The sequence below is a fragment of the Thamnophis sirtalis genome, unplaced genomic scaffold, assembly GCF_051295495.1.
Source record: "Thamnophis sirtalis isolate CommonGarterSnake01/CBP01778 unplaced genomic scaffold, rThaSir2_p1.2 scaffold_5, whole genome shotgun sequence".
Taxonomy (NCBI): Eukaryota; Metazoa; Chordata; class Lepidosauria; order Squamata; family Natricidae; genus Thamnophis; species Thamnophis sirtalis.
Window position 1 is genome coordinate 89810205 of NW_028261385.1, and position 12566 is coordinate 89822770.

Genomic DNA, 12566 nt, shown 5'->3' on the forward strand with positions numbered 1-12566 from the left:
CCCTACCCACTCTCATGGCCTTCCGTAAACCTATTAAAACCTGGCTTTTCCGGCAGGCCTGGGGCTGTTGACCTCTTGATTGAGGTCCAGCCCCCCTTTGATTGGGTGCATGTTGTGTTTTCTTCTTAATCTTGTTGTATCTTATTGTTTTAATCCTTTTTTAATATTTTTCATTTCTGTAAGCCGCCCGGAGTCCTCCGGGATTGGGCGGCCTATAAGTTCAATAAATGAAATGAAATGAAACACTCTCAAATTTCTCAAAACCTTTTTTTAGCACAGACCTGCAAGAGGCAAATGATACCTTTAAAAATCAACATCTCTGTTTAATCAATCCACAAGCTCTTCTGTGGAGGTTTAATCAGAAATAAGCCAAATGGTAGTCAACAAAGTTCACTCCTGAGCAAATCAATATAGATTGAGATAGTCTGACATGTTGAAATCCCAGGAATTTGACTTCAGGCTTGCTCCCAATAAGTAACCAGGAGACTGGGACTTCTAGTTTCATCTTAGGCATAGAAGATGGCTGGTTGATTTTGGACCAGTCACTCTCTCCTGACCCAACACACTGTAGAGGTGGGTTCCTGCCGGTTCGGCCTGGTTCAGCCAAACGGGTAGTGGAATTCAGGCCTGAGTCGCAGAACTGGCAGCGACCCAAGCCTGCCACGCCCCCAAACCAGTTCCTTCACTGCTGCTTGGTTGCCGCCATTTTGGATTTTAGTGACTGTGCATGTGAAGTTCACTGTAAATTGTTCTGCGCATGTACACAGAACAATTAACATTGAACAGTGCACACACATGCACCATGCATCTGGCATGCACACTCACTTTGCTCGCTCTCGCATTGTGCATAGGTTGCAAACTGGCAGTAACGTCAGCAGCAACCCACCCCTGGTTGGTCTCCATGCCCAGTGTAGCGGCAATAACAGCAGCAGCTCCACTCCTGGGTGTGGGCTGCAGCAGCAGCGGCAGTGCAAGCGGGTGTGAAAATGGGAAGTCCTGGTCTCGTTGCCAACTGCCCTGATGTGCTCTGTGCTCTGCCTAACCACTCACTCACTCACCCTCCCACCTGGCTCTCCAGCTGCTGACGGTGAGTTGTCCCCATAGTGAGTTGGCTGTATGGAGTTGTCCTGCATCAATTTAGCAGTGGTTAGTTGGCTGAGGCCCTGAGTCCTTGGGAGAAGGGTGGCATATAAATCTAATCTCAATCTCAATCTCTGAGGCAAAGTGGGAGTGGTGAACTGTCTTTGATGAACTAACTGCAGCGTGTTATCCTAGACCTCCCCCCCCTCAGTGTGCTACATTTCATCCAACTTTTGTTGTCTGAGTAGGAGTGCACACTTCCAAAGAAAGGTCTGGATTGCAGTTGCTCCCCATTTTTCTTTTCGGCAAATACTTAGAAGAGGTCCAGAGGCTGCCTTACAACTAAAAGTGCTTCTAAAGATTGTAACTTTGTTATGTAGTATGCAAGCTTCCCATTCATTTATTATTATGTTAAAAATAATTAAATAACATTCAGGGCAGTGGTGGGATTCAAATAATTTACCAACCAGTTCTCTGCCCTAATGACCAGCTCGGTGGTCATGTGATCATGTGGGCGTGGCCAAGTCAATGTCACTCAGGTCGATGGGCACTTCACCTTAGTTGTTACAATGATAATAAGGGTTAACTGGAGAGACAGTTTCTGTAAGCAGGGCAATAAAGATTAGGCTAGAAACAACACCAGAATGTTTCCTTCCTGCCTTCCTTACAGGAGTAGCCCTGTAAAGTAGGAAAAAACAAAAGATTTCTTCCAACAACCGGTTCTCCAAACTGCTTAGAAAGTTACCAACCGGTTCTCCCGAATAGGTGCGAACTGGCTGAATCCCACCACTGATCCAGGGGTATATGGATCTTGGTGTGTGATTAAACAGGTGTTGAGGGTTCTTCCCTAAGTATGACATTGTCTATCTCATGATTTATTTCACTTCTTAGCTAGGGAATCTGCTCATTGTCTTTCTATCTTCACCATCTTGTTTTGAGAACCTGAGCCTTGTGAAGCCTGGTGAACCGTCTTTGATGAACTAACTGCAGCGTTAGCACTGGGAGCACTGAAACGCTGGAGTGTAAATGATATTATAGGCATATATAGTTTTCTAACCCTTCATCCAGTGGCAGATTAAGGTTCACTGGTGCCCTAAGCACTGACAATTCTTGATGCCTTCCTCTTTTGTACATACTGTACAAATCTTCATTGTTTTTTTCTTTCTCATCTTTGTGGTGGCCCCCTTTGGGCCTGGTGCCCTAAGCACATGCTTACTCTGCTTAATGGTCAATACACCAATGCCTTCATCCCAAAACTGGATATTTCACTGAGATTTAAGGAACAAGGATCTTATGAGTTGGGAGTCCAACTAGTCCAACTACGTGGACTAAATATGGGGAATGGCTGTTTCTGAGAGTTCCCAGGGAAGGATATTTTGCTTTAAAATGTGAATATGGAGACTATTTGCTGGAAGAATTGTAGATGGAAAGGGGGTCGGTGAACAAACATATCCTGAATGGAAAACAGGGAGAATTCTATGAAATGTGATTCTAAAGTAGCATCACTCAAGAACTGCATGCCTCCTACTCCATAAATGGTTTTCAGTTGCTCTCCCTACACAGTTTCAACAGCCTAGTCATACAGGAAAGAGTACAGGAAACTAGTTCCTAGAACTAAATATCCCTAATGACATAATTAGTATCAAGGCTGTCTTTCAGGTAGTCAGTCTGTCTGGTTGCTCCAACTTGCTCTGTAGCTCTGCCTCTGATGTCGACAGTTGTTTTCTATTGGTTAATCTCTCTGCTAAATCAGATTGTGTCCATTGCTTGTAGGCTACCAAACTGCAAGGGAGAGAAAAGGAAATTGGAGATGGAGAAAGTGAATTAATTTCCATGGTTGAGCAACCTCACCTACATTTCTGAAACACACATTTTACTTCCTTGAAGTGGGATAATCTTCTTTTTTGGCAGCTGACCCAAGGCTACCTCAAGTGGTCAGTATTGCAGTAAAATGTCTGAAGTATAAAACTCCACAAGTAAAGCACAACCCACCCACCCCAAAAACAAATATTGTACACCAAAAAGGGGGCTAATAACTTTTGTGGACATTCCTAAAGAAAAGTAGTGTTTGTACAAAGGATAGTTCGATGGAGCCTCTGGCCAAACCTCAACCTGATTTCAGGGAGAGCATTTGCAGTATAGAGTCCAGAATGACACAAATATCACCATCTTCTTGAACATCTTTGGAAATTTGGAGAAATGGCAATATTCAAGGTTCTCAGCTCTTAGATAACACATGAATTTTGCACAGCTCTTCTTCCTCTGCAGGCATTCTATAATACATATTGTGTTTCCCTGAAAATAAGACAGGGTCTTATTTTCTTTTGACCCCCAAAATAAGGTTTGGCCTTATTTTCGGGGAGGTCTTATTATTTTTGAGGTGCAGGAGGCAGTAAGCATGGTTACCTCATGGCTGCTGCTGTGTTGCAATATTTTGGGGAGGGCTTATTTTTGGAGGAGGGCTTATTTTAATCCACATGCTCAAAAGCCCGATTGGGCTTATTATCCAGGGATGTCTTATTTTCAGGGAAACGGTAATTTAAAAAATATAGGAGCATAGATTATGATCTCCTAGGATGCGGTAGCTCAATGGCTAAGACGCTGAGCTTGTTGATCAGAAAGGTCGGCAGCTCAGCGGTTTGAATCCCTAGTGCCGTGAACAGAGTGAGCTCCTGTTGTTTTCTGCCAACCTAGCAGTTGGCAGAACTACTGGAAAAATGCAAGTAGAAAAATTAGGAACCACCTTTGGTGGGAAGGTAACAGCGTTCTTTGTGCCTTTGGCATTTAGTCATGCCAGCCACATGACCACAGAGACGTCTTTGGACAGCTGACTCTTCGGCTTTGAAACAGAGATGAGCACCGCCCCCTAGAGTCAGGAACGACTAGCACATATGTGCAAGGGGAACCTCTACCTTTACCTTTACCTATGAGGCATGGTTGTGGGTTCATCATAATGAATTACATTGACCCAGTGCCAGCTTCAGGAATTTGAAAAATCTTTGGCTTGGACTTAGATGATTGAACAAATCTTAGGAATCCAGGGATATACAGATAAGGAAAACAGGTTTGTCTTTTAAAAATTCAGTTTGACCTCAGTTTACTTTACCTGATAGGGATAAGACTCAGGGAACCAATGACACATGACAGAAGGAAGCAAAATCCACTGAACCAGCCCAGGGTGTGTTGGTAAATTTTATTATAGGCTGTTGATGTCACAACTCCAGTGATCACCAGTGACAGCTGCAGAAGGACAAACACTTTTCCTAGGAGAAAAAAGAGAGCAGATGTAAGATTGAATGAAAAGGAATGTAGGGCATATTTCTACCAGAATCCATATCCATACAATTTATGTAGCTAATCTGTTTTTTTTAAAAAAATGTAATTACAATGTAGTAATGGCTTGAGAGCACATTTTAATTTCAACTTGTGAAAAGTTATTCTAAAGTGCACCTGCTGGATTGTTTCTGTTATAGAGAAATAGATGGAATCCCGCATTTATTGCATAAATGCCTTACATAATCATTTCTGTACTTCTTGAACCAATTTGAACATTTGTCATTTTGTAAACAGGTTGTTGCTGCCAGAATATTGTGAGTGCTTAATATTAATAGGACAAGCAACAGCAGATAAGTGCTAGAAACTAATTCTGTAGCCAATTATAATGTAGGCAATAATTATGTTGATTTCAGGAGCTATTATTACATAATGGAAGAGCCTAATAAGTGGAACATGGAACTATAACAGGTTTAAAATTCGGTTGTAGGATTAACGGGTGTATAGCACTATCTCAGACAGAATTCTGGTCTCCTTTATGGCAGTTGGAAAGTTATTACTTCCTGACTTTTGAAATGTGATGTTAATATGCTATAAACCAAATTCTGGAGGACAAGTTGGGCTGAGAGTCACTGATAGTAGGATAGGGAGAGGTTTAGCAACACTTGTCCAAACCTTGTTGTCCATATTTCAACCCCATCCCTCAAAGCAGTGGTTTTCTTTGATTCTCAGATCTAAGTTGTGAAGTCAAAAAAGATAAGTTAACCCTTTCTTCTAGGTTGATTCAACCTGACACAGTGAGTTTAAATAGCTCACAATTAATCAAAGATACTGTGGCTTTATTTGGAAGGTGATTTGGGTTTCTGGATTAATAGAAAATACCAGAGCTTTTAATGACCAACTAAGAGCAACCCAAACCCAAGTTGGTTATATATTTCCACTGGTTATTGTTCTAGAAAAAGAAATGTTTTATTAGATTGGCCCATAGGCTATTTCTCCAACATCTTGTTTCCATCATGTGTAGGCAAATGAGATGCCCCCAGAAAGTCTAGACTGGTGGCAGTGGGTCACTTGTGGACTCCCCAACAGTCTGGCAGAATCCAAAATTGGTGCATGTACTAGAATTTTGTGCTGGGCAGCTAGAAACTATATTTTAACATTTCCCTTTAGTGGCCCAGAAGGTTCAATGACATTGTGCGAAATTTAAAATGGAAGCTTAAAGTTACAGCTGCTACTTTTCTTAAGTCTCTGTCCAAAAAAGTCCATAGAAAGCCTTTTTCTAAAGGTGCTTTCAAATCAGCCCTCCTTGTAAATCAGATGTGGAATCACCCATGACATTTTTCTAAATTACGGAAGGAAAGCATGTGCCTCCAACAACTGAAAGCTTTCGTCAAAGCCTAAGGCATTGATACTCATGGAATAGTCTTACAGGTAAGTGTAAGAATTTGGTTCTGACTCACCTGACTGGGATTACTGCATGTTTCTGTGACACCAACTCAACTGATAGGAATAAACTCAAATCAGCTTATTCTAAAAGTCAATGTTTTCCAAAGAAATAAACACAGAACTATTTCTTACCGTAGGTTGACGCTTCAACGTGTTTGGATAACAAAGATCTGACGGTTGGCAAGGGAATGAGGGCAAAGAGCATCACAACACGAGCTGTAACAGAGCAGAATGCAGAATGGTCAGGTCAAATGCCCAGCCTTTTTAAGGGAGATCAGGGTATAGCTGTTTTAAAAAGCACAAATGGGAAGCCTCAGCTTCATGTTTGGGCATGACTGGCAACTAAGATTGTTTTCCTCAACTTTATCTTGTTTGTTGGACAAATGATGAGGAGAGTCGCATTCTTAAGACAGCGAGAAATCAATTGGTCAGGGTAAGTCTGAACGTAGGGCTCTAAAAGCCAACCTCTCTGAAGTATATTATAATCTCCGGATGTAATGCAGGTGAAGAGTAACAATAACAGCTACAATAACAATGATTTAGCCTATTAAATGAGAAGTAATAGATGTTTTCCACTAGGGTTCCCAACCTTTTCTATACCCCGCACCGCTGGAACGCTTCTGATAAGAGGTGGATTTCTGCCAGTTTGCCCTGGATTGGGCAAACCGGTAATGGTGGGGGTGGGAGGTTCTGCTCACCTGCCCGGACACTTCTGCACATGTGCAGAAGCATCGCGTGAGCATACGAACGCACTTGCATGCATGAGCGAACAGGTAGTAAATAAAATAAATTGAAACACACCAGTGCTTCTGATATATTCTTGCACCCCTTAAAAAATAAATAATTGTATGCATATAATTATGCATATATACACTATAATTTTGAAACTTCTAAACCCAGGTTTTTGCACCCTCTGGAATATCAAGGACCTACAGTTGGGAACCCCCTAGTGACTAGATGATGTTCTATGAAATATCAAAGGCAGTACTTATGTTCTGGAAAGGGGGTCTGAAAACTGATGTCAGAGAGCAGCACCAAGCATCTCAGTGAGCCAGAGAGAAAGATCTGCCCTTAAATCCCCCCACTTCCATCAGGAATTTAATTTATAGCAGAGATGGACAAGGTCTCCGTGGTCTGGAGGAGTCAGAGGAAGGAAAGGGCTGCAGTATATTTTATTCTGTCCCCCGAAGCCCTTCTGATGTGCGATGCCTTGGAATTCTGAGAGTTAAAAGGGTAATGGTGGTTGGGGATCCCTTTTATAGAGACCTATTCAGAAATAATGTGTACTGGGTTTACTTTCACATAAATTAGAATAAAGCTACGGCTTAAATTTATTAAAGGTCAGTAAAAAAGAAGAGTACTAAATCTTCCATGAAATTAAACAAAAAATGTGGCTTGAATGAATGCGAGGTGCATGGAAAGGCTCTGACTCACCAATGTAAAACAGGAACGTCCATCTCACAAAGGCCATAATAAGGATGCCAGCCGAGAAGGACACAATCCCAATCATGATCATGGTGGTGTCTCTTAGAAACTTGGAAAACACAAAGACTCCCAGGAAGCTGGTAATAAAGATCACATGGCCAGCAGCATTGGCATAGCCGACATATTCTGGTCCCCAGCTCAGTGGCTTCTTTAGGAAGAAGAGGGGCAGCACGTTCATTGATCCAACTACAGCCAAGTCATATAGGATGGCCCCCACAAAGAGCAGGGCAATAATGGACTTGGCAGGTCCCAGACGGGAAGGACTCTCAGATCTAAGTAACAATAAATTCTCATCATCGGCCAAATTGCTGTCAGGTTGGGCCACATCGATGGAAGTGGCTGGATCACAAACACCAAGCTTAGGGACTTGTAGGACAAATAGACTGTAGATGACACACAAGGCATATAAGGCAACACTACAGGATATCAACACTATACCATGCTGATAATTGAGATGGAAGGTAACAAAGAGGTGTCCCGAAGCAATGCTTCCCACAAAACCAGCAATGCCATAGATGAGCTCAATGCGGATGAGATGCAGGGATCTTCTGCTCTCAGATGAACGCTGGGAGCTCAGGGCCATGATGCTGGCCCAATATGTGGTGAATCCTCCAGTCAAGCCGTGCAAGACAGCAGCCCCGTACATCACCTCAATTGGCCAAGCCAACAAGATCAAAAGGAGTAGAAGGAAACGGGAGAGTAAGTAGCCAGACAAAGGCACGCAAATGCTGATCTTCCGATTTATCCGGTCACCCAGCCTAGCCAGGCCATAAGCTGATAACAGAGGGGTTAACCCATCAACAAGATGGTAGATGATGTAAAAGTCAGAGATCGCTTTTTGCTGCGCCTCCTCACTGGAATGCGCTGAAGAAGAATTGGTCTGGTTGTAGTAGTTCTTCACCACTAGCAATAGTCCTGTGTCGTAGAAAGCGCTGGCAAGCTGAGCACCAGCAACAAGAGGTTCAATCCAGGTCTTCATTGTGTCAGCAGTTGTGGTCACTGTGAGACAGTGGCTTAATTTTTCTGAGGAAAAGGAGAGAAGAAGGCCGGGAGCCAACCCAGTCCTTCTAACCTGAAAATAAAAGCTTGCCTACAGCATTGAAGGCAAACGCAAAGAAGGGATTTCCTCTCTCTGCCTCCTCAAACAGGTTTTTTTGTTTCTTCTTCCCTCCCTCTTTCTTTCAAGATCTAATTGTCTTAGCGTGCCCCAATGAGCTGACTCTTCTGTGTGCCTTCAAGAAATCACATGATCTGTGTTGAGAAATTTCTCAAACCTGATTTTTAGGAAGTGAAAGAAGTTCGGCCAGTGTGTTTGAGTGACCCAAAATATTACATTAGAATGAAGTTTTTGTTGGTGTGCTCATGCGGGTGTGTATGTCTATAAATGCTCTCGCTCTCTCCCCTCCCCCCAGCTAATAGAAGTTCAGCTTTCTATTCAGAGTGTCGGAAAGAGACAATTCTGATAGTTTTGATGTTGCTATCTTTTTCAATCTTTTTCTTGGTAAGTCTCAAACTTATCTGAGGGAGAAGGGAGGTGTAATAAGGTGATCTCCATGGTGTTGGTAAGAGTTGTGGAAGGCATGTGAAGCAACATGTGAATTTGACAATGTGTGTGGTTAAAAAAAAAGACAGACTATTTATATTTATTCTATCTATCTATCTATCTATCTATCTATCTATCTATCTATCTATCTATCTATCATCTATCTATCATCCACCTCTCTCTCTCTCTCTCTCTCTCTCTCTCTCTCTCTCTCTCTCTCTCTCTCTCTCTCTCTCTCTCTCTCTCTCTTTTAAAATGCACGTCCCTTCAGCATGAAGTATCCTCAACATGTTAGGCCTTACTTTTACATAAATAAGAAATAGGATGTATTCCCCTCAACCCTCTTTCAGAATTGTTTCTCAAGTCTGGCTTCATATTACAGTGATTATCTGCCTTTGGATGGGTTACGATAAAACAGTAAAGTGATATAAAAACTATAGCTAAAAAACAAGTCAAAAACCAGATTAAAACAAAGCTAAAAGGAACAATTGAAAACTTGAAAGACAGCAGGAGCATCCTAATCCCAAACCCAACTAACCACTCAGCATGGCACTCTTAGTGTGAAAGACAGTGTGAAAAGGGTTGATGGGTAGGCTAGCTAAGTAAATATTAGTCCTTTTTCATATCTGAGAAAGAAAACAGGTCGATAAACAGAAGGCCTCAGTGACGGGTTAAAAAAAATGTTCCCTGCCAGCTCTGCTACCGAAACTGCTCATAGGTAGATGAGCAAAACAAGATAGATAGGATTAAGTGGGAACAGCATGGCAGTTTAGTTCAGTGTTTTCTCTGAATGAGAGGACTTTGTGTTTCTGTGCTTCCAGTCAGAAAAAACGGCATTATATTTCACCCAAGTTGTTTTCTGGAAAAGATAGTGATTTCTCTTTCTTGAGATTGGGAGCACTGCAGTTGATAGGGGATTTTTCATCTCTGTTTAGAGAGGTGATGCTGTTTAGTGTTTCTTTTAAATTCAATTCTGCTTCCTTAAAACATTTAAAGCTCTTGCGAAATCAGTAGCAGGGAAGGGAAAACCCCAAACCAACATTTCAATGATACTTTCTTTGCCCATTAACCTCTTCCTTTCAAGCAGCTGTGCTTTCAACCCATATTTGGTTTTGCAATCAGAGCAAAGGCTGTGAATTAGAGAGATCTGTTACAACCTACATATGTTGATAGAGAAGTGATTCCCAAATCGCATGTGGGAATGAACTTTACCAGAAGGGTGAGTAAAAGGATTTTGAGTCCCCAAATAGTGTGTGTTACAAGATAGCTGTTGTGTATTTCAGAACACAATGAAATATTATTAATTACTTGAGGTGCTGACAGGGAAATTTTCAGATATTTTGCATCTTTAGAGAAGGATAGGTAAAGATAAAAGTTCCCCTTGCGGAGTGCTCATCTGCATTTCAAAACCGAAGAGCCAGCGCTGTCCGAAGACGTCTCCATGGTGATGTGGCCGACATGACTAAATGCCGAAGGTGCATGGAACACTGTTACCCTCCCACCAAAGGTGGTCCCTATTTTTCTACTTGCATTTTTGCATGCTTTCGAACTGCTAGGTTGGTAGAAGCTGGGACAAGTAACGGGAGCTCCCTCTGTTATGTGGCACTAGGGATTCAAATCACCCAACTGCCAACCTTCTGATTGACAAGTTCAGTGTCTCAGCCACTGAGCCACCCTATGAGAAGGATAAAGGGACCCCTTTTTTAATAGTTTCTAGTAACCTTGTTTAAATCAAGCAAATATGTTTGCCAAGCACACCGTGTAAGGCTATTCAGAGTCTAGGCAGAGAACTAGTCATCATAGACTCAGGAGTCTTTTTAGAGTTGTAAAATAAAATTTAAATCAAGTTACAACTGACAACATTTATTAGAGAATCAAGAACAGAAACTCAGAAAGGATCAGATGCTTCTTAAAACAAGTTGCCTAATTTAAACATTCATGGACGTGAAAGTGCTTTTTGCCTAGAACTGCAACTGGTCACTTTTCTGAAGCAAAATGTCCTGGAACCAGATTGCTTCCTCCTGCTTCAATCCAAGTCCTTCCTCCCCACCTGTGAAGTATCAATCAGGCTACCAGGCATGGGAAAAGTGCAGGGTAAAGAAGGAAGAGTAATCAATCCTCTTCTGGCTCAGTCCTTGGTCACTGTTGCAAAGGAATGGTGGTGCAGATAGCAAGGGATTGCGGATATTGGTACACAGTAGTCGTCCATGGAATAGGCCAGGGAAGTCAAACTCGATTTCATTGAGGGCCATATCAGGGTTATGTTTGACCTTGGGGGGCAGGGCTGGGCATGGCCAGGGTGTCCCAAGCACTCTTCCAGTGAAAACAGGCTCCCGAGCCTTGAATTTGACACCCTTGGGTTAGGCAAAATGGGATCACCACTACAACAGGATTAAAAAGGGTAGAGTACAGCCACATGAAACCACTTCTTGGCAGAAGCAGGAGAAAAGCTGTAATTCATACCATGGTGACAAAACCAGCAGCACACAACTGGCAAAACCTGTCTTTCTTTCCTAGTTTAAGTTGACCTTCTGTGCAGCTCCCGCCCCAGCATTATGAAAAAAAAATCAGATCTGACACCCTTTTGAAAGACAGCTATGCCTATGTACTTAAGGAACCTACTAGGTAGGGTCTAACCATGGCTTTAGAAAGCATTAGCCAGGTATTCCTCAGGGAGGTAACTTTGGGGGACTTGCCCCAGACAAAATGGTTCTGGAGGACAACTGCCAGAAGACCATGGATCCCATCATAATTCCGTCATCAGCCCCGCTGGCAAAGAATGAGCTAAATTGTGCTGTTGGCCAAACTTGGATCAAGAGAAGGGAAACACTATTTTTATAGGGAAGAGCTAAAGTTCTTGTAACTTTAAGCTGCCTTATCTGTGGCTTGGAGATGAAATGAAAACACTGTCATTATGTATCAGGGCAATTTTCTTTTTTTATCATTATTACATTTATATCCTACTTTTATTCCATGGTGGCACAGTGGTTAGAATGCAGTACTCCAGGCTACATCTGCTGTCAGCTGCCAGCAGTTCAAGTCTCATCAGGCTCAAGATTGACTCAACCTTCCATCCTTCTGAGGTTGGTAAAAACCTAGATTGTTGGGGGCTGTATGCTGACTCTGTAAACTGCTTAGAGAGGTGTCAGGCCTGCAGCCATCTTTTCTTTTGGATCTTTGGCCTTCCACACTTTCTATTATTCTACTATGCATTTTCTATTGTGAGAAAATGGGAGGGAGGATTGTATGGAAATTCTTTCTAGAAAGCCAATGTCATCCTTTGTCTTTGCAGCTCTACACCTGACCGGAACTGGATGGGTGGAACTGCCAGCATGGCAGTGGAAGATTGGAACGTGTGATGGCCTTGTGGGTGTGGGGGCAAGATCTTGAACTTTCAACTGGGTAGGGAAAACCGGGAAGCTTTCAGATTTGGGTTTTCCCAGATGTGCCAACATGGCCCTCTTAATAAATTAGAACTTTGAGCAATACTTTGCCTTGGACTTTGATTTACTTTTGAATGCTATTTGGAACCCTGACTAGGGGGCTGTAAGCAGCGTGAAGCAGTATATAAATCTAAGTGCTATTGCTATTCTTTTTTTAAACTAGTTTATTTATTTATGTATATAATAAATCTATTTATTATAGATTTAGTTAATATATATATAAAAAAATAGAAATAGTGTCAGGACAATTTTCCATTACAATTTAGGGGAACAAGAGGATGAGCCTATGTCAATAA

The 12566-nt window shown here is 42.1% G+C and overlaps 1 protein-coding gene and 1 long non-coding RNA gene across 2 annotated transcripts; one reads left to right on the plus strand and one right to left on the minus strand.

Annotated features, from left to right (window-relative positions):
• Positions 1 to 322: 322 nt before the first annotated feature.
• Positions 323 to 8406, minus strand: SLC46A2 (solute carrier family 46 member 2). The gene is made up of 4 exons (XM_014056732.2): positions 7234 to 8406; positions 5932 to 6015; positions 4187 to 4343; positions 323 to 2862 (listed from the first exon to the last, which is right to left on the minus strand). The coding sequence occupies exons 1-4, from the start codon at positions 8261 to 8263 to the stop codon at positions 2736 to 2738; spliced, it is 1398 nt and encodes a 465-aa protein (XP_013912207.1). The 5' UTR covers positions 8264 to 8406; the 3' UTR covers positions 323 to 2735.
• Positions 8407 to 9295: 889 nt separating this feature from the next.
• LOC148045463 (uncharacterized) lies at positions 9296 to 12313 on the plus strand. The gene is made up of 3 exons (XR_015696745.1): positions 9296 to 10046; positions 11813 to 11910; positions 12120 to 12313. It is a non-coding gene; the product is annotated as an uncharacterized LOC148045463 (long non-coding RNA).
• The last annotated feature ends 253 nt before the right edge of the window (positions 12314 to 12566 follow it).

What these genes read in the sequence shown, in the direction of transcription:
- SLC46A2 (XM_014056732.2), bottom strand. Translation starts at nt 8,263, where the DNA reads ATGAAGACCTGGATTGAACCTCTTGTTGCTGGTGCTCAGCTTGCCAGC. An exon ending in GACGTTCCTGTTTTACATTG is followed by an intron (nt 6,016 to 7,233) that starts GTGAGTCAGAGC and finishes GCTCTGTTACAG; the next exon opens with CTCGTGTTGTGATGCTCTTT. An exon ending in CTGAGTCTTATCCCTATCAG is followed by an intron (nt 2,863 to 4,186) that starts GTAAAGTAAACT and finishes TCTCCCTTGCAG; the next exon opens with TTTGGTAGCCTACAAGCAAT.